At 38.9% G+C, this 23,219-nt stretch overlaps 1 protein-coding gene across 1 annotated transcript in view; it reads left to right on the forward strand.

The window, feature by feature from the left end:
* Positions 1 to 23,219, forward strand: part of LOC131203499 (delta-like protein 4) — a 116,087-nt gene that overhangs the window by 90,985 nt on the left and 1,883 nt on the right. Inside the window, exon 9 of the mRNA XM_058193835.1 lies at positions 6,482 to 6,579. Within this exon, the coding sequence (XP_058049818.1) occupies positions 6,482 to 6,579 (98 nt within the window). The remainder of the gene's footprint in view (positions 1 to 6,481; positions 6,580 to 23,219) is intronic.

Below are 23,219 nucleotides of genomic sequence, written 5' to 3' on the forward strand. Positions count from 1 at the left end.
TCCGTCCGCTGCTCAGTCATGCCTCCAGCCTCGTTCTCGGCGGCCGAGGATCCCACGACGTCCAAAACCTCTCCATCGGCCGCCGGACAGCTTCAGCAAGAGGCGGAGGGCACTCGGCAGCTCAGCAGTCGGCTCCACGTGGTTTCCCGGCTCAGGAAACCCGACCCGTTGTCTCCACAGAGCTCAAGACGCTGCCATATCGGGCATGCGCAGAAGAAGTACTATATTATACTATACTATACTATACTATACTATATATACCTTGACTATATTATGTTTAATTTTAATTTTCTTATGAACATTTTAAATTGTCCTCCCAATAATATAGCTAAAAGTGCATTCTATTTTATTGCATTTCCCCCTTTTAGTGTAATGCTAATCCAATGTTGAATAATCCCCCAATATGCATTTTAAAGCACACTTTATTATGTTTTATTGACATAAATAAAGCTTCTTTTAGCCCACTCTTCTATAGTCAGTGCTTTCCATTTCAAAATGTAATGTGACCCTATTTGAAGCAGCAATTTGAGCCAAACTCACACTTATTGCTGTCCTAATCCACCAACGCGTCTGGTGGAAAAAACATCTCTCTGAGTCACTTATTCCCAAGTACAAAAAGAGAGAATGAGCAAAGAAAAAACTTAGTTCACCTGATTCTCTTCTTCGCCACTCCTCCACTTACTCATGCATAACACAACATATTCTACTCAGTCTTTTCACTTCTTTGTCTGTAAAAACAATCAGCCTTAACAACCGATAATAATTGCACTTCAACATCATCCTTACAGTTTTTATAGACTATAATTTAATAATGATCCATCATATCTCTGTTCCAGAAATTATCACCAGCCAACTTAAGCAATATATTTAAACACCATTGTCTGAGAATAAGGTGGGATTCCATGAAGATTTTGTGGGTGTATATATCTAGGAAACATCAGCTCCTGAGATCCAATTAAAATAGTAATAGGACATGCGGATTCTTCTTAGAGTAGTGCCTTATAAATTGGCTGATCTCTTTTTTGTGTGCCAAAACAATGTCAAAAGAGCACACACTGCTAATTAGGAAGAAGGGGGAGCTGGCTTGTAATCAGCAGTCTCACTGCCTTAACTTTTATGAAGTCAGGAAATAGCTAGGTTCTAGCAGAATACTGCTGAAATTGAAATAAGGGTCAATCCCATAAATCATATTTACAACCTTAATATAGCAATATATTTTTAGATGCTGAAAACAGCTTGCCAACATTGCTTTCATTAGTAAATAAATTATATATCCAAATGAGCTTGGAAAGGCAAACTGAATTAGCAAAGAAAATGTCATCATTCTGTTTGTTTATTTTAATGGACTGATAATAGTGTAGGCTTTTCAAAGGATTATTTATTGCATCACATTACATTATTTTAGGCCAGATACATTAATGGGCCTCAACCATGAGAGAAAAGAGGGCAATTTATTGCTTACCAGAAAAGTCCGGAATTTGGCTTTGCTGCAGATTCATTTTAGCGAGGAAAAAAGAAATAAATTATAAATCGGACTGGAGGTTCCCTACATATTTGTTCAGATCTTGTGAAATTTGCTGCAGCCAATCAGAAGCAGCGCTAGAGCAGAATACAGGGAAATCCTCCCCGGCTCCTGCTACCCCCTTTGCATTCCTTTTAAAGTTTTTCTTCAGCTGCTCAGAACTCAGATGCAGATGCAATGGGCGTGTTACATTTGGCAAGGCCTTCGAATCAGAGAAACAAAACTGATGATCCTTCATATCTGTCTCCCTCCCTCCCTCCCTCTCTCCCAACTCCAAGCATAGAGAATGAAATGGAATAAATGGTTTGCTTTGCAACAGCTCTTCTTAGGTTTTGAGTGCTTATTGAGGGCAGCAGCGGAAGGGCTGTGCAATCCAGCTTGAAGTGCTCTCGGATTGTTTGGCCCAGCTCTCAGAAAGAGAACAATTTCCTCCAGCAGTTCCATTTTAAGACTTCAATCTGTGTGTGTGTGTGTGTGTGTGTGTGTGTGTGTGTGTGTGTGTAAGCCAAAATGAAATCATGTTGTAGGCTTGCCCAATTTCAGTTCCCCCTTTCCTCAAAAGACCCGGTGTGCTAACTCATTGTTGCAAGGAGGCAGACTCTATAAGTGAAGAACCCCTGGAGTATATAACCCCAGCAGGATAATCCAAGGTGTGAAGGTCATCCCAGCTGTTCTGCTAATGCAAACAGGCACCTCTACTACACAGCAGTGATATAGGACAATGTTGCAGGCACATCATTTTAATGATAATGGCAAAGGTATCACTTCATACTGTGCGGGAGATGGCAATAGTGAACCACTCCTGTAATTTACTAAAAAAAAAAAACACCTTTATGGATAGAAAATGCAAAATTATTGGCAATATAATGCTGGATGATGGGCTGCTCAGATCAGGTGACACCCAAGATTCTACGGAGTATATCCTGAGGATTTTTCAGAGTGATATTGGGGTTTATGATGTGGCTGGATTAAAGTTTAGTTGCTGATGATGTTGCCATGCTGAAAAATCTGAGGCTGCAACTATAGAATTAAGAGTATGAACGTGGAAAGCATGAACATGGGAAAGCTCAACACAGTAAAGGATTACAGGTAGTCCTCGATGTATGGTCACAATTGAGCCCAAAATTTCTGTTGTTAAGCAAGACAGTTGTTAAGTGGATTTTGGCCCATTTTCAACCTTCCTTATCATGGCTGTTAAGTGAATCACTGCAATTGTTAAATTAGTAACATCACTGTTAAGTGAATCTGGCTTCCCCATTGACTTTGCTTGTGACAAGGTCACAAAAGATGATCACATGGCCCCCAGGACATAAATATGAGCCAGTTGCCAAGCATCTGAATTTTGATCACATGACCATGGGGATGCTGCAATGGTTGTAAATGTGAAAAATGGCCATAAATCACTTTTTCAGTGCTGTTTTAACTTTAAACATCACTAAATGAATTGTTGTAAGTTAAGGACTGTTGGAAGAAATATCCATCTGGGTTCAGTTCCAAGTGGGGACAAAGACACTGGAAACATGGAGGCTGCTTGGAAAGATGGTTTAATGGTGGCCAGGATCACATGGCTTGAGATCCTGAACAGAAAAGGGCTGAGATCCTGTGTGCTCCCTGGCTTTATGCTTTTTCTGAGCTTTGAACTTTCTGGGGCACAAGAAGAGTACCCTGATTGGCTGTCAGACTCCCAGGGAGTGGGGGTCTTAGCTAGCCTTGCTGGCTGATGTAATCTTCCCAGGTGCCATGTGGTGAGTTTCTGTTGCTAGATGGGTCCTATTATGTTGCAGATGATGATGGCCCATTGACAAAAGTGGGGAGAATGAGTTTCTACCTCTGACCCATTGACAAAGGTGGGGGGAAATGAGTGAGCTTGGCTGAGGCTTTAATGGCCCATTGACAAAGGTGGGGGGGAGTCAGGAAGCTGCTTTGTCTTTAAAACATGTTTCTCCATTTCTCATCCAGGGAAATATATTCTGCCTTTTTAAATATTTTCTAAAATATTTCATTCTTCTAGGAGGGGGGTAGGTGCTAAATTCCTACAGGACTACCTGTAGATAAATCTGAACACATTACACCCTAGGTATCAGCAAATTGAGATAGACAGGGATTGGACACTCTCGGTCAGAAGATCACACTGTTCACTACTCAGGGCCAAAGAAATAAAAAATGGAATGGCACTGCTTTCATAAGAATGTTATAACAAGAACAGTATTTGACTACAGTGCAATCATAATTGAATAATATTAATTAAACTTCATGATTAGTCTTTTATACATCAGTCATCCAAGTTTATGTTCGAAACATTGATACAGAACACAACGTTGATGGGTTTTTGATCAAGTTCATTATGAATCAATAGAACATGCAAGTAAGATTTGCTGTTTGTTGAGATTGGAATGCCAAAATTAGAAATATCAAGGAGAAAAGTATAGTTGGATTTGATGGCCTAAGAAACCCAATTAAAGAAGGAAAACAACTAATTAAAAATGTTTTTTCAAGTTTTTTTAAAAATGGTTGTTTTACAAATGAGCTCATTATTTTTGTTAAGCTTTGGTTGATGGCATGAAATAATTTCAGGCATAAATACGTATGATTTCTGAATGAAAATATAAACTTTTATAACTCATGTTTGTAAGAAAATATGGAATCATGTAGGAGAGAAGGTCATTGCAAGTTTGAACTGAGCCTAAAAAGAATTTTTTTTCATATCTCTATCAAAGATGGCTTTAGCACCATACAGATTGGCAGCCATTAATGCCTGACAGATAACTATCATTCTCTATTCGAGAAAGTTGTATTGAATATCAACACATGTTGATCTAGTAGCGGTTATTAAGGTGAAATAACTTTAATGGAATAATGAATTAATTCCACTGACACAATCCAGATTTAACCTGATACTTACTGTTACTGATCTGATACTCACGTGATACTTGCAGTCCAGACATGCATTCTTATACAGTGATTACAGAATTTGTGGGATCTAGCTTGATTAAATTTTTAGGGAGAAAAGTAATTCAGAAAAATGTCAGTAAAATGGAGAGGAATAATTGTTCAACCTGCTGAAAATGCAATTCTTTAATATACTTGGACAAATTTTAAATAAAAGTCTTTTGCTAAAAAGGATTACTCAGGATACCACCTAATTTCCTAGATCTTGACAGTTAGTTCCTTGAATAAGACAGCTACCGTTTCAGTCAGAATAAGGGCAGTTCAGCAAAAAGGATGGTTTTTATAGCAATATAGCAAGCCTGCAAATTGCAGGATTCACAATCGAAAAAAAGCTTTGAGAAGTATTGGTTTCCATCAGTGACAATAGAGTTTCAGTGCAGCTAGTTTTACTGTGGTTCACATCCATTTGTTGCCCCTGTATTTAGAAAGGTTCAGCTCAATTTCACAGTCCTTGTCTACTCCACTGACTTCCATTTTTCACAAGAACAGAAATCTGACTATCGTAAAAAGAAATCGCTGCCATCGTTGTTATTGTATTTATCCCATTTCAAATATACCTCTGCATTTGCTGCAACTGAAAAGGTCAGTCTGAGCCCATGAACAAGCATGTATCAAATATTTGTACCTTTCTTATAGAGAAGTAGCATTTTTTATGACTCTAACCATTGTGTCGAGATAGTAGGATAAAGACAAGGAGAATAAAACATGAAAAAACAAGATAAAGCATTTCTATCCACAAAAGCTATTCTCTATACGCGCGCACACACGCACACACACACACACACACACACACACACACATTGTTTTTCGTATAGATACCTTGAATAACAGTGAACCTTGACTAACACTCCAGATAACTGTCAATGAAAGTAAAGTATTCATATGAAGAGATTCCCATTGGGAGAGAACAATTGTATCTTCTCACAACTCTCTCAGATTCTTTGTTAAGTTCTATCCTAAAATGATTGTCTTTCTTGGCTTTGGCTTCTCTTCTCTTGGAAAGTTCTGCTCTGTTTTGACATCCAGTTTGCTTTCTTCTGGGATTTTTTTTCTTTTCATTTTTAGCGAAAAAAATTCTCATTCATCTTTAGTGACATCTCAGAGTTCATTCCATAGTTCTTTTGATTCTCTGTCGGTGAGGTTCAGGACTTCAAAATGATTCCTGAGATTCTCCTTGAAAATAAGAGCTATTCTATATGTTCAAGATCATATCAAAGAAATTGACTGGTTTTCCATCTTCCTTAGTTTAACCTGGAATTGCACATGAGCAATTCATGATTTGTTTCACAGTCTTTGATGCTCTAATTGGGATCTTCCCACTTCCTTTTATCAATAATTTAGTCAATTTGGTTTCTTTGTATGTCATCTGGTGATGTCCATATATGCAGATGTTTCACTCATTTGAAGATAGTGTTAGCTATGAAGAAATTATTGGAGAGACACAAAATAATAAGTCATTATAACCTGCTTCAGTTTAGTTTCCTAAGCAAAAATCCAACTATGGATAGTCCTTTCCTTACAACCACAATTGAGCCCAAAAGTTCTGTTGTTAAGCAAGACAGCTGTTGAGTGAATCTTGCCCCATTTTACAACCTTTCTTGCCACTATTATTAAGTGAACCACTGCATATTTCCAACTTTGGCATTCCAGTCTCTAGTCTCAAGCAGCACATCCTCCTTGTGGATTCTTTTATCTCAGATTGAAGTTATTTATAACACTTATCAACCTCATCTTCTTCTGCATCAGCGGTTGAAGCATAAACTTGAATGATTGTCATTAAAGCATTGTCCAAAATCCAATTGATATTATTAACTAAGAATACAAAGCTAAGAAATCATAGAATTATAAAAAAGTCATATTGCTAAAAACAATTAACCCCAAAGACCTTTCAGAAAAGCCACATTTGCACTTGCTTCTGGAAAGGTGAAGATGGAGGCCATAAGTGATTCAAAGGAAAACCATGTTTAATGTGAGTTTAGAAATAATACAAATGTGTTGTTTTTGTCACAGCTCTTTGTGAACCAAAATGCCTTTTTGGAGGCCGATGCATCCAACCCAATGTTTGTGCTTGTAGAAGTGGATACAGTGGTCTTCACTGTGCAAAGAAGGTAAGGCATTGTTTCAAACAGTGGTACCTATTAATAAAAGGGGAATACAATTAAATGGCAATACAATTAAATACATTTTGGGCATGCTCTATAAAAAGAGTGCAGCTTTTGTTTACTCTTACAATAACTTATGAAAACTTATTAAACAGGCTTCAGCGTATATGGAACTGAGCAGTGGTGAAATCCAATTTTTTTTACTACCGGTTCTGTGGGCGTGGCTTGGTGGGTGTGGTGTGGCTTGGTGGGCATGACAAGGGAATGATACATGGCAGGGGAAGGATAATTCCCATTCCCACCCCACTCTAGGATCAGCAGAGGTGGTATTTGCCAGTTCTCCAAACCACTCAAAATTTTTACTACCGGTTCTCCGAACTGCTCAAAATTTCCGCTACCAGTTCTCCAGTACCTGTCAGAACCTGCTGGATTTCACTCCTGGAATTGAGGCAGTAGGATAGAGAAGAACACAAGATCTGCTATATTTGGATAATGTTAGATGAGACTCTTATAACAAGCTTTCCACATTCCGTATTCTGAAAGTAGAGTCACCTTTCAACTCAAAATTATAGTTATTGGTGTATTTCATGACAGTGACATTCTTCCCAGCAAATTGCCACCTTTTACTTGAAATTAGCATACACAGTACATGAAGATAAGAAGAAACAAGATTTGTTGTAATTTCAGATTTCATAATAGCTATTTAAACTGGACAGTTATAGCCAGAGATGGTGGTAAGCATCCTGCAATTTCTAAAATACTTTACTTCAATTTCTACCATGAAACCCTTGGTTTCAATGAAATGCGCTGTAGAGATTGATTATCTGTATGTGTTTAAATGCAGAAGGTTTTTTGAATGGTGTTTTGCAAGCTGACCTTCCCATTATATCTAAATCAAAATTATCAGTTGTGTTTTCAGAACATTGCCATGATTGTGAATGTGAGGCATGAGATCTGTAAGCTCACAAACAAAGTAAATCTTTGTTGCACTTTGTAGAAAATACCAAATCACATGCTGAGCATCCATTTTCCTACCAGTGAGCCAATGTACAGTAAATAGAATTTGAAGATGTGTTAGCAGGAGTTCTAGTGTATGAGAAATGGCAGCCAAGGGGGGGGGTCACTGCACTCTCACTAACTCGTTTATCTTGTCATCAAGTAAAGTCAGTTTTAAAAAGAATACGGTCCACACTTAACCAACCATGGTTAGAGGGATCTCCAGCAAAATTGAATTAAACTGTCTTCTTCCTACTCAGTTCAGCTTTGAATCAGACGAAAAATAAAGCAGCTAGTCATTATACTCAGTTCAAATTCTCAGATTAATAATTTGATACTTCTGAATCATTGAGAATTCAATTGCGTGTGAGAGAGGGAGGGGCGGGGGAGAGAGAGATGCGGGGGGAGAGAGATTCAGTTTTTTAGGCTTATTCCAGTATGATTAAGGTTGTGCAGATATGATCACAAACTATATCTTACTATTAATCTTAGGTCTTAGGAGATGTACTTATCCATTTATTCATATCTATCTATCTATCTATCTATCTATCTATCTATCTATCTATCTATCTATCTATCTATCTATCTATCTATCTTATTAAATTTATAGGCCACCCATCTTACCTCAAGGTAACTGTGGACAGTTTACAATCATAAAAGATAAAAATTACAGTATGTAAATTAAAAATATAAATAAGTTAATAAAAAATCCAAATACTACAACCAAATTAAAAGATGGGAAGGATGGGAGCAGATGGGGGGGGAGGTGGGATCTATTGTTGATTGATCAACTGCCTCTATTCTGATGGTCCATCATTGGAGCCCTAAGGTAACTGGAAGTGCCAGATTTTTAGGCTCTTATGGAAGGTCAGGAAGGTTGGGGCCAATCTCATGACCTATACTATTATATATTTACATTAGATGTCTGGCTGAGCCAATATTCTGGTTTTGCTAATTGTTATTGGTTTTTTCTCAACTTCAATATGTGTTGTTTATAATTTTGATCTGTGTTTTTTTCCTTGTTTTTAAGTATTATTTTTAAATAAGTCTGAAGTCTGATTTTGTAAGACTGTCTGAGATGGACAGTCTTACAAAATAAATAAATATACAAATAGTTAAGCCTTTTCTGAACAGCAATTTTTTGACTCCAACAGTGACAGAAAGGAAGTAGCCAATTTCATTGTTTAATATTCTAATGCTTCTAAATAGGCCTAAATCAATTTTCATAGCGTCCATAACAAACACTTCTATTGTATACTTACCGTGAAGAACATTTCCTTCTTTTTCCACCTTCATAAACTGTGACACTTTTTTCTAAACAACTTATCCCTACACTGGGCATAAATCATGAACTGCATGGTTGGCTGAGGAGATAAAGCAAATATCAAAAAGAAAATAATTGAAAGTTGGGATCTCATGAATGGCGAAGACATTTTCAATCCATCTGGCCATAAATGAAATGAAGCACAATATGAACTATAGGAATGCATTGTATCTGTGTTGAAAGATTTAGTACAAAATAATTATCTTATTAAAATAATCTGCCTGGAAAGAGATTTCTTATTTAGAAATATATTTTTTTTCTCAACAGAGATCCCAAAATCCAGCTATAATTAATTGTATTTATTCTCATATAAAAGTAAATCCTACTGTATCCAGTAGAGTTAACATATCTGAGTAAAAAAATTTGATAACAGACTATTATAAATACCTTTGAAAGCAATTAACCGGTTAGCTACAGGTAACTAATTTCACTATGAAAAGACTTTAATTAATATATATATATATATATATATATAGGTCTTTGGTTGTTCGGGTTTTCTCCCGTGTAAAATTGGAAGTGTCTTGGCGACGTTTCGACGAAGTCTCATTCGTCATCTTCAGGCTTCAGCTTCGTGCTTCTGGGAGCAATGTGTGATCGCAGCTGTTTCTTCCTTTTAACTGCTAGTGGGGGTTTGAACTGATTGGGTGGGAGCTTGGCTGTGCTCTGATTGGCTGGGGGTTTTTCTGTGCTCTGATTGGCTGGGGGTGTGTCCTGTGTTGGTGGGGGCTTGGTTGTGCTCAGTCTAGTCTGTGCTGCAGGGGGATTTGAGCTGGTGAGCTGCATAGCTGTTGTTTGGCTTTGTGGTCGTGCTACATCTTCATAGTGGGTGTCAGTCTGCTGCATGAATGGATTGGAGGGTTTGAAATGGCTAATGTTGCAGCTGCGGTCTGGCTTCTGGTCCTTGGTCGTGCTTCATGATCAGTGTGGGTTTGGGTCTGCTTTCTGGGTGGATGTGCGGTGGTGACATCCTGTGTGGACCTTGTGAGTGTGGGTCTGGTGTCATTCCTCGTGTTAGGGACTCGTTTGTCAATAAGGCGGGTTTCCAAATGGCTGGTAGGCGGAGGTGTCATCTCGTTTGTTCATGCTGTGTGGGCGTTTTCTATCTCAATGGCTTCTCTGATTATTCTGTTGTTAAAGTGTTCAGTTTTGGCGATAGTTCTGGTCTTTTAAAGTCAATATCATGTCCTGTGACTTTAAAGTGTTGGACCAGGGAAGAAGTTAGTTCCTCTTTTGAATGAGTTCTTGTGTTCTTCAATCGTGCACTTATTCTTCTGTTGGTTTGTCCAATGTATGTGGTGGGGCAGGCGGTGCATGGGATTTCATATACTCCTTGATTTTCTAACTCAATTTTGTCTTTGGGGTTTCTTAGGATGGTGGATATTTTCTGTTTGTGCAGCATGCTGTCTTGATGTTGTGTTTGTGGAGGATCTTGCTGATTCTGTCTGTGGTGCCTTTTATATATGGGAGGAGGGCTGTGCCGTTTTCTTGTTCTCTGTCTTGGATTTTAGTGGGGTGTTCTTTTTGGATTAGCTTGGTAATCTTATTTGTTTGGAATCCATTGGATGTTAATCGTTAGTGATAGTGTCCAGTTCGGGTTTTAGGTGTTGTTCATCAGCTAAGCATTTTGTTCTGGAGATGAGTGTCTTGGCTCTGAGTTGATCTGTGCTGGGTGGTGGTGTGAGAGTGCGTGCAGATAGCGGTTTGTGTGTGTTTTCTTCTGGTAGATGGTGTGTCCTAGGAGCCATTGGGTTTCTGTAGACTAAGACATCCAGGAAGGGAAGTTAGTCTATGTCTTAGTCTACAGAAAACCCAATGGCTCCCTAGGACACACCATCTACCAGAAGAAAACACACACAAACCGCTATCTGCACGCACTCTCACACCACCACCCAGCACAGATCAACTCCGTAGCCAAGACACTCATCTCCAGAACAAAATGCTTAGCTGATGAACAACACCTAAAACCCGAACTGGACACTATCACTAACGTACTAACATCCAATGGATTCCAAAGAAATAAGATTACCAAGCTAATCCAAAAAGAACCCCCCACTAAAATCCAAGACAGAGAACAAGAAAACGGCACAGCCCTCCTCCCATATATAAAAGGCACCACAGACAGAATCAGCAAGATCCTCCACAAGCATAACATCAAGACAGCATTCTGCACAAACCAAAAAAATATCCACCATCCTAAGAAACCCCAAAGACAAAATTGAGTTAGAAAATCAAGGAGTATATGAAATCCCATGCACCGCCTGCCCCACCACATACATCGGACAAACCAACAGAAGAATAAGTGCACGCATTGAAGAACACAAGAACTCAGTCAAAAAAGAGGAACCAACTTCTTCCCTGGTCCAACACCTTAAAGCCACAGGATACGATATTGACTTTAAAAAGACCAGAACTATCGCCAAAACTGAACACTTTAACAACAGAATAATCAGAGAAGCCATCGAGATAGAAAAACGCCCACACAGCATGAACAAACGAGATGATACCTCCCGCCTACCAGCCATTTGGAAACCCACCCTTATTGATAAACGAGTCCCTAACACGAGGAATGACACCAGACCCACACTCACGAGGTCCACACAGGATGTCACCACCACACATCCACCCAGAAAGCAGACCCAAACCCACACTGATCATGAAGCACGACCAAGGACCAGAAGCCAGACCGCAGCTGCAACATTAGCCATTTCAAACCCCTCCAATCCATACATACAGCAGACAGACACCCACTATGAAGATGTAGCACGACCACAAACACGAAGCCAAACAACAGCAATGCAGCTCACCAGCTCAAATCCCCCTGCAACTCAGACTAATCTGAGCACAACCAAGCCCCCACCCAAACAGGACACACCCCCAGCCAATCAGAGCACAAAAAAACCCCCATCCAATCAGAGCACAGCCAAGCTCCCACCCAATCAGTTCAAACCCCCACTAGCAGTTAAAAAGGAAGAAACAGCTGCAATCACACATTGCTCCCAGAAGCACGAAGCTGAAGCCTGAAGATGACGAATGAGACTTCGAAACGCCGCCAAGACACTTCCAATTTTACGCGGAGAAAACCCGAATAACCAAAGACCTACATATATATATATATATATATATATATATATATATATATAAAATCAAGATTCTTCAAAAGAGATTACTTTAGGTTTTATATTTTAATACATTCATCTTGTAAATACTTAGAAAAATACTTAGAAACAAAACTAATCTGATAGGAAAATGAAATAACATAATCCTGGCTGAGAATTATCTTTAATTTCTGGACAATCCTTTGAAAACATCCATCTCCCAGAGCTAGAAAGCAATGCAAAAGTTGACAATTGCATTTTGAATACTACTACTACTACTACTACTACTACTACTACTACTACCACTACTACTACTACTGCCATACATACTACCTGGGAATCAGAAGGCAAGTTGTTCTAGAATTTCTTCTCCATCCTTGATTATTCTTTGTTGTGACTTCTTCAAGGATTCCTTTAAATGTTCTAGTAAGTCTTAAGCAGAACTTGATATGTGATATGTTTGAGTCGAGATGGTGGCTGCAGATATTCGAGGATTGTCTGGCAGTGAAACAGAAGAAATAGTCACCAGGACTATTCTCAAATCACACCCAATATAGCCCCTTCTTTAGCTAAACTCATTTTATAAGACTGACAATAGTATGATGCATCTCTCCATACTCTCTGCCCCACAAAGAAGATGGGTATAATACTATGAATAACTTTGAACTCAACAGCATTCGATGAAGGTTACCCTGGGATAGTGAAGTGATTTTAAAATCCACAAGGGATTAGGAAAAATAACATCTTACTCTATATTAGCAATGTATTCTATCTCACCATAATAATAATCTATAAAATAATAATCTATAAAAAATATGGTAGAATTGTTCAGAGGAAGATACACCATTGTACACCATTGGTCTATATACCAATGCACAGAGTATGAGGAATAAACAGGGTGAATTAGAAATTCAAGTAAATGAGGGCAGTTATGATATTGTTGCCATTCCGGAAACTTGGTGGGATGAAACTGACAAATGGAACATACAGCTAGAGGGATATAAATTATTTAAAAGAAATAGACCAAATAAAAGAGGAAGTGGAGTTGCACTATATATAAGAAATAACTACATCTCTACAGAAATAGAGCACAACAATGATGAAAATCATCTTGAATGTATTTGGGTCAATATAAAAGGGGTGAAAAACGATATTGCCATAGGTCTATACTATAGGCCACCCAACCAAACAGAGGAAGTAGATGAACTTTTTGCTAGTCAGCTAACTAAGGTATGTAGGAAGCACATCACAGTAGTAATGGGGGATTTTAACTACCCTGACATCAACTGGGAAACAAACTCTGCACCAAGTGGAAGATCCAACAGGTTCCTAACAAACCTAGCAGACAACTTTGTTTCCCAAAAAATAGAAAAAGGCAACAAGGGGATCAGCCATACTGGACTTAATTCTCACTAACATGATAGAAGGTGTTGAAGCTACAGGAACCTTGGGGGCAAGTGACCATGCAATATTGGAATTTGACATTAAGCAAATACAAATAGTAGAACAAAGTCAAACTAGAGTCTTGGACTTTAAGAGAGCTAATTTCAGTAAACTTAGAGAGAGCTTGAGAAGGATTCAATGGATGAGAATCCTCAGGGGGAAAACAACTCAAGAAGCTTGGGAAATTTTGAAAAGTGAGATTATAAAAGCGCAGTCTAACACAATACCAATGAAGAAGAAAAATAGTAGATCTCAAAAGAAATTAGCATGGATGCATAAAGAACTATCTGATAAATTGAAAGACAAAAAGGACACATATAAAAAGTGGAAAGAGGGGCAAATAACTAAGGCAGAATATCAGCAAATAGCCCGAGCCTGTAAAGATGAAGTGAGGAAAGCTAAGGCTCACAGTGAACAAAGGCTAGCGACAAAAGTAAAAAAAAAAAAGCTTCTTCCAACATGTTAAAAACAAGAAAAAAGTCAAGGAAACAATTGGCCCATTGCTGGGAGAAAGTGGCAAGAAGATGACAAGCAACAGGGAGAAAGCAGATCTACTTAACTCATATTTTGCATCTGTCTTTACACAAAAGGAAAAAACAATCCAACCTATCAAAAACAGCACTACAAAAAACAGATTAGAAACACAAGTTAAAATAGGGAAGAAAATGGTAAGTGAACACCTGTCTACCCTAGACGAGTTCAAATCACCAGGACCGGATGGATTACACCCCAAGGTTCTGAAGGAACTGTCAGACATGATTTCAGAACCACTGAACTATATCTTTCAAAGATCCTGTAGCACAGGGGAGCTGCCAGAGGACTGGAAAAGAGCTGATGTAGTTCCCATCTTCAAAAAAGGGAAAAAAACAGATCCAGGAAACTACAGACCTATCAGCCTGACCTCAATACCGGGGAAGATTCTGGAAAAGATAATCAAGCAACGAATCACCGAACACCTAGAAGCAAACAAAATAATAACCAAAAGCCAACATGGGTTTGTCAAAAACAGATCATGCCAGACTAATCTTATCACATTCTTTGACAAAATGACAAAATTAGTAGACCAGAGGAATGCTGTCGATATAATTTACTTGGACTTCAGTAAAGCATTTGATAAAGTAGACCATAACCTACTACTAGATAAAGTAGAAAAATGTGAGTTAGACAGCACCACCACCAGATGGATTCATAACTGGCTGACCAACCGCACTCAACATGTAGTCCTCAACGGAACTACATCCACATGGAGAGAAGTATGCAGTGGAGTACCCCAAGGCTCTGTTTTAGGCCCAGTACTCTTCAACATCTTCATCAATGACTTGGACGAGGGGATAGATGGGGAACTCATCAAATTTGCAGATGACACCAAGCTGGCAGGAATAGCCAACACTCCAGAAGATAGGCTCAAGTTACAGAAAGATCTTGACAGACTTGAACATTGGGCGCTATCTAACAAAATGAAATTCAACAGTGAAAAAAGTAAGGTTCTACATTTAGGCAAAAAAAACAAAATGCACAGGTACCGTATATGTGGTACCTTGCTCAATAGTAGTACCTGTGAGAGGGATCTTGGAGTCCTAGTGGATAACCATTTAGATATGAGCCAGCAGTGTGCAACAGCTGCTAAAAAAGCCAACACAGTTCTGGGCTGCATAAACAGAGGGATAGAATCAAGATCTCGTGAAGTGTTAGTGCCACTTTATAATGCCTTGGTAAGGCCACACTTGGAATATTGCATCCAGTTTTTGTCACCACGATGTAAAAAAGATGTTAAGACTCTAGAAAGAGTGCAGAGAAGAGCAACAAAGATGATTAGGGGACTGGAGGCTAAAACATATGAAGAAGAGTTGCAGGAACTGGGTATGTCTAGTTTAATAAAAAGAAGGACTAGGGGAGACATGATAGCAGTGTTCCAATATCTCAGGGGTTGCCATAAAGAAGAGGGAGTCGGGCTGTTCTCCAAAGCACCTGAGGGTAGAACAAGAAGCAATGGGTGGAAACTGATCAAAGAAAGAAGCAACTTAGAACTAAGGAGAAATTTCCTGACAGTTAGAACAATTAATAAATGGAACGACTTGCCTGCAGAAGTTGTGAATGCTCCAACACTGGAAATTTTTAAGAAAATGTTGGATAACCATCTGACTGAGATGGTGTAGGGTTTCCTGCCTGGGCAGGGGGTTGGACTAGAAGGCCTCCAAGGTCCCTTCCAACTCTGTTGTTATATTATATTATATAAGATATGAGTCACCAGAGCCCTACTGATTATTATGCTTTTTTCTTATTCTTAGTGGAGAGAGACTGACCATAATTTGACTGGATGTAACTACTATCACGAAGAAAATATCTCTATTAGTTCATGATTATGTGTCCCCCCCCCAATTCCTTCCCTTTAATAATTCCCATTGAGAAAATAAAGGAAAACTTTTATTTTCCCATTTTGTTTTGGTTATATTACTATAATTACTGTTAACATAGTACAGTTATAGTTATTAGCTTGTATGTTAAGATTTACCATTGATTTCTCTCTGGCTCTGCTTTATTTGCATTGTTATCCTGACAGGGCACTGTCTTTTTAATAAAATAAAATTTAAAAAAAACTGGAAAAAAATAATTCCCATTGAATGCAGGGGACAAATGGATCTTAAGTTTCTTCTATAACAAAAGAATGTCTATCTCAACTTCTGCTCCCCATTTTCCTTCTAAATTCATATATGAATTTATAACCCTTCCTTCCATTGAGGACCTGTATACTGCATGAGTCAAAAAGAGGGCTGTGAAAATATTTACAGATCCCTCACATCCTGGACATAAACTGTTTCCACTCCTACCCTCAAAACGACATTATAGAGCACTGCACACCAGAACAACTAGACACAACAACAGTTTTTTCCTGAATGCCATCACTCTGTTAAACAAATAATTCCCTCAACACTGTCAAACTATGTACTAAGTCTGCACTATTAATCTTCTCATCTTCTCATCGTTCCCATTACCATCGCCTTCCACTTATGACTGTATGACTGTAACTTTGTTGCTTGTATTCTTACGATTTATATTGATATTGATTGTTTCCTGATTGCTAATTTGTATTCTATGACTATTGTTAAGTGTTGTACTTTATGATTCTTGATGAATGTATCTTTTCTTTTATGTACACTGAGAGCATATGCACCAACACAAATTCCTTGTGTGTCCAATCACACTTGGCCAATAAAAAATTCTGTTCTGTTCTGTTCTGTTCTGTTCTATTCTAGACCCGTTCCAGTCTGGCTTTCAGCCCGGATACAGTATGGAGACAGCTTTGGTCACGCTGGTGGATGATCTCTGGAGGGCCAGGGATAAGGGTTATTCCTCTACCCTGGTCCTATTAGACCTCTCAGCGGCTTTTGATACCATTGATCATGGTATCCTGCTGTGCCGGTTGGAGGAGCTGGGAGTGGGAGGCACCGTTTATCAGTGGTTCTCCTCCTACCTCTCTGACCGGACGCAGACGGTGTTGGCAGGGGGGCAGAGATCGACTCCGAGGTGCCTCATGTGTGGGGTGCCTCAGGGATCGATTCTCTCACCCCTCCTGTTCAACATCTACATGAAGTCGCTGGTGAGATCATCAGTGGTTTTGTGGTGAGATACCAACTGTACGCTGATGACATGCAGCTGTACTTTTCCACCCCGGGCCACCCCAGCAAAGCTGTCGAAATGCTGTCCCGGTGTTTGGAAGCCATACAGGTCTGGATGGGGAGGAACAGGCTCAAACTTAATCCCTCCAAGATGGAGTGGCTATGGATGCCGGCACCCCGGTACAGTCAGCTGCAGATGCGGCTGTCCGTCGGGGGCGAGTCGTTGGCCCCGATGGAGAGGGTACGCAACTTGGACATGCTCCTGGATGGGCGGTTGTCCTTTGAAGATCATTTGACGACCGTCTCCAGGAGAGCTTTTTATCAGGTTCGCCTGATCCGCCAGTTGCGTCCCTTCCTGGACCGGGATGCCCTATGCACGGTCACTCATGCTCTCGTTACCTCTCGCTTGGACTACTGCAATGCTCTCTACATGGGGCTCCCCTTGAAGAGCACTCGGAGACTTCAGCTAGTCCAAAATGCGGCTGCGCGGGTTATTGAGGGAGCGGTTCGGAGCTCCCACGTAACCCCTATCCTGCACAGACTGCACTGGCTACCTGTTGTTTTCCAGGTGCGCTTCAAGGTATTGGTTACCACCTTTAAAGCGCTCCATGGCTTAGGACCGGGTTACTTACGGGACCGTCTACTGCCATCTTCTATCTCCCAGCATCCGGTGTGTTCCCACAGAGAGGGACTCCTCAGGGTGCCAGCAGCCAAACAGTGTCGACTGGCGGCCCCCAGGGGGAGGGCCTTCTCTGTGGGGGCTCCTACCCTGTGGAACGAGCTTCCCCTTGGGCTTTGACAATTACCTGACCTTAGGACCTTTCGCCGCGAACTTAAAACCTATTTATTTCATATGGCTGGACTGGCCTGATTTTTAAATTTTAATTGAATTTAATGGGTTTTAAATTTATGTAATTTTATAGGGTGTAATGTTATTTTAAATTTCCTGGCTAATTTAATAAGTTTCTTAAGGGTTGTTTTAATATTGTGTATGTTTTTGTTTGTATTTTACTTGCCTATTCACTGCCCTGAGTCCTTCGGGAGAAGGGCGGTATACAAATTAAAATATTATTATTATTATTATTATTATTATTATTATTATTATTATTATTATTATTATTATTATTATTATTATTATTATTATTATATTATATTCACTGAAATGTATTCAATATTATTTAATCTTTGTCAGGTTGCAAGTGGGTGAATTATCCTCTTGGAAATGGAAGGTTGGGGAATCTGGCCTAACCTGAAGTAGTTATTCCATTTTTAGCCCATTAGCCTAACAGGAAAGGACAATCTCCAAAGATTTTCAGTGATTTTTCAGAAACCAGGACAAAAGGAGATTCACTATAAGAAATTCCCTTGCTTGCTTGTTTGCTTGCTTGCTTCTTTACACCTAATCTCTATTCTTTCCCCATTCCAGTCCCAAAAGTATTAAGTAAGTACTAGGTAGATAAATTGCCATATTGATTACCTTTTCCTGAAACAAACCACTGATCTCATACTAAAATGTGTAATTATTGCATTTCAACCCAGCCCTGAAAAATTCTGCATAAGATCAAACTGTGAATAGGAAACAATCTTTGACCTTCCATTATTCATTTGTTACGATGGGAATCGCACAGGACTACTCACTTTTAAATATTTACAATTTGTTTATATAGTGCTATCAAAAGTTATCAGCCAAGATGATAAGATTCTGTACTTCTCTGTCTCCATTGTTCTTTTTTCATTCTTCCTCTTTTAAGATCTTCCCATTTATTAGCATGTATGGCCTTAACCAGTAAATTGAGCTACATTGGTTGGGATACTGATATAACTCCAGGCTCAACTCCTTACTCAGCCACTCACTCTTGGCTCACAGGGTTGTTATGAATAAATAATGAAGACACACCACACACTGTGGTGTGTCTTCAGCCCCAGGAAGAGAATATAAATCCAAGAAATAATAAACTCTATAAATAATCAGGCTTCTTCTAGTGTTGGAGCTATGATTTCCAGAGTTCCCAGAACATATCTGAAATCTCAGATGTCTGGAGGGCACCAGGTATGACAGATTGATAGCCTACATGATAGGCAAACAGTTTAAGACAGTGGTTTTTAAACTGTTTGACTCAATAACCCCTTTTCTGGTTTCAAATAATGTCATTATCCCCACCAAAAAAAAGTTAAAAAATAAATAAATCCAGATTCATTTGTTTTGCGCAAGCATCTTGGCAGCAGTAAACTCAATCTTGTTCCTTGACATGCACACAAACAATTACAAAATGCTCCATTGCTCCCTTGGTAATTAACCCCTGCACACATATTAAGAACCACCACTCTCAGAGAAAGCCATTTTCATTAGTTATTTATGGGTTATTTTTCAGTCAAACAGACCTTTATTGAAGTATATGGCTGCGTTGTATAATGTGTGGGTGATGGAACAGCCAATCAAATATTGGCAACACTCCTGCCAGGTTATATTGTAGCAGGAAGAGGGACCTCAGGGAAAAGGATGTGGGAGGGCCAGGTGGACCAACAGGTTTGAGCGGGTCTCAATCCAAGCCTAGGATTAGCTCCCCATCAGGAAATGTGATTGGGAATAATGTTAGAATAAGCTAGAATTTATAGGATATAAATCATTTGTAAAAAGAAGTGAATCAGTTTTACTTAATAAAAGTCCATTTGTTCAGGGGGATATCCAAGCTTCTATGCTATCCTACAGTAGTGGCCAAAATTGTGGAAATCTTTTGGGAAAAGTGTATTTCTGAGGTTTGATGGCTAACAACACCACTTTGTTTTTAGGAGTTTCAAGATAATCTTATTCCACTGCTGGAATGGCCTGGGAATAGCCCAGACCTTAACCCAACTGAAAATCTATGGAGCCAACTAAAGAAACTTGTTAGTCAGAAGTGACCCAGCAATAAAACCCAGTTAATAGAAGCAATCATTCAATCTTGGTTTCACACTATAACAGCTGCAGAACTAAAAGACTTAGTTCACTCTATAGGAAGACGTTGTAAGGGTGTACTTCATGCTAAAGGTTACCCAACTATTAACTGACATGGTGATAATTTTTCTATATTTCATTTTTTCTATGGTGATAATTTTTATATATCTCATTTTTTCTATGTGTTTCACTTTTCTTCTTTATACTATAACTGCTATTCTAATAGCAAATCCTTCATAAACGGTATTGCATTATGTTCTTTATTAAATTATCTTTCCATTGATATTTAATTTTATGGTACTACTCCCCCCAAAAAAGTGTTATTAGCTAGTTTTAGAAAATACACTTTTCCCAAAAGGTTTCCACAATTTTGGCCACTACTGTATATCTTGTCCACATTATACTTAGTTAACTTAGAAACGAAACTAAAAAAAAAAAAATCAACCCTCAGGGTCCCTCAACATGGAAGCCTTGTGATGTATGTGATAGACCTTTGCAGAGACCACTTGTGCTTGCTTTGCTTTCCCCTGCTTTTATTTCCAGTCAAAGAGGGGTCCAGTAGAAGTGAAACAATCACAAAACACACAGCTGGTATGGCATTTCCTTAACGCATAAAGAGTCTCAAAGCCGCACAAGCAGGTAGACATTGTTGCATTCACTTGCAGTCAGCTTTTTGGCTGAACAATAAAGACCTCCTGAGGAAGAAAACAAACCAAGATCTGTGTACTTGTTTATGTTGCTGAGTGATTGCCAATTCATTTTTTGACATTTTTAGTTTAATTTGTTTCTGAGTTTTGCTAAAAAAACGGGATTTCTAAATGTGTTCTTGGGGGATAATGAACTTTCTAGCACAATAATCACTCTTTCATATATATAAAAAAATCTATTGTATTTTGAGCATGTCTGGTTGTTTGCAAGATGCAGATAATGCGGTTTGGAAATAAACATGAAGGCAAATGCCCTTGCTAGGTTGTAAAATCAAAGCTGACAGATATGGCAGACTTCTTTACAAAAGAGGAAAAACCGCTAACAAGCCAGACAAGTACAAAGATGTTGGCTGTGTGTTGTTGTTTTTTTAATGTTAACAAAATCATTAGCAAAAAAAAAAAAGTTAGATGAAACACTACTGAATAATCAAATACTGTTTTTATTTATTTCTTTAATCTATTTAAATTTGAGGGGTGCAATGGTTCAGCAGTTAAAGATTCTGAACTTGTCGGCTGGAGAGCTGACAGGCCGGATTCGAGACCCCAGCGCTGCATGACGGGACGAGCTCCCGTTCCTGCCCAGCTCCTGCCCATCTAACCAGTTTGAAAGCATGAAAATGCAAAGAGATAAATAGGTACCACTTCATGGGAGGATAACAGCATTCTTGAAATGAAATATAGCATTCTCTCTCTCTCTCTCTCTGTCTGTCTGTCTGTCTGTCTGTCTGTCTCTCTCTCTCTCTCTCTCTCTCTCTCTCTCCCACACACACACACACACACACACTTGAATTCTAGATCTAGATTTCTATAGTTTCCTGCTGCTGAGATATATGGGTTACCTTAGGTATACAAATAATCCTCATTTAACAACTGCAATTGGGATCAGTGAAACTATGCTTATGATCTTCAGCTTTCCTTTGCTTTAAAGATTTGTGAAAATCATGGATGTAATGATTGGTGTCAATGTTACTTTTTCAATATTGACATTACTGTAAACAGTCGCTAAATGAAGCAGTTGCTAAATGAAGATTGCCTCTAGTTCAAAATTGCTCAAAATTCCATTTTAATATAGTATTGAAAAAAGCTTAAAAGGTTATCCCAAAGGTGTTTTTTCAAGAGGCAACTGGACTTTCTGGTTTTTCTTTGAAGACATTTCGCTTCTCATCCAAGAAGTTTTTTCAGCTCTGAGCTGAAAAACCAGAAAGTCCAGCTGCCTCTTGAAAAAGCACCTTTGGGGCAACCATGACCTGGATGACTGAGAATCTCCATAGATACTTAAAAGAGTATATTTACAATATTAAATTACCAACATTCCTCAGGATAATGTATATACTGAGGTCTAAGCTGTAGTATACTACAGTCTTCTTCATTAGGAGTATGAGCTTGAGTTGGTAGGTGAAAATAGGGTGGGAAAAAACACAGGTCATGAGATAGAAAATGGAGGCAATAGAGCAACACTAAACTATGATTACCTGCACATTTAATTCCTAATAGGAATTAAATTTCATTTGACCAATTGGGTAGTATTTCAACTATAATCTATAACTATAGGCTATAACAGGGGTGAAATCCAGCATGTTCTCACAGGTTCTGGAGAACCGGTAGTGGAAATTTTGAGCAGTTCGGAGAACCAGCAAATACCACCTCTGGCTGGCCCCAGAGTGGGGTGGGAATGGAGATTTTGCAATATCATTCCCCTGCAATGCCCACCAAGCCACGCCCACAGAACCGTTAGGGAAAAATTTTGAATTTCACCCCTGGTGAAATCCTCCAGAAAAAAAAATGCTGGAAATATTCCCCTTTTTTCTTTTATGCCTTGGACCATTGTTAGGATTAGATTAGGAAAGAGAACAGAGCAGCTATTTGAGGAAATGGATAAAACAGTCGTTAAATATTAAAAATTCCTGTTATGAAATTGTTGGAACAAAGCTGCTGTGGATCCATCAGATTTGATGGTGCGTAAATGTAATAATAGAATAAATAAAGTGGAACATCTTGTGACTAATCCCAAATAAATAGGTACAAGCTCCTGGTATAAATAAATTGACTACTTCCATTTCTACACAGCCACAAGTCTGAAATAAGATATTCTTTGGGAAAGAAAAAGAGAATGACAGGGTATAAAAGATAGATCCTGTAAACACTACTTTACTCTGCAAAGATGCTATTGAACTGAAGATTGCATTATTGTGATATACCAGTTTCTTTATTTTCCTACATAGCATGTTAAGTAGCACATATTAAAACAAAACAACAACAACATGCAGAGCCTGGCTTCAGTTCCTTCTGCCCCTTTAACAGTAGATCCATGCTGAGTCACATGACTGTTTTCCCATAGAGTTGCATGGGGGGAGGTCTGGGGGGCTTCCCCTCCAGCGCTCTTGTCCAAATTTGGTCCCTTTTCAAATTCAACCTTTCTTTGTGGCTTCTCCCACACCTCAACTCTGACACCATAATGTCAAGATTTCAGAAATTTACCCTGCTATTGGACAGACAGATGAGTCTCATGCTCATAAATACATAATTTCT

Source organism: Ahaetulla prasina, chromosome 1, assembly GCF_028640845.1.
Source record: "Ahaetulla prasina isolate Xishuangbanna chromosome 1, ASM2864084v1, whole genome shotgun sequence".
NCBI classification, from domain to species: Eukaryota; Metazoa; Chordata; class Lepidosauria; order Squamata; family Colubridae; genus Ahaetulla; species Ahaetulla prasina.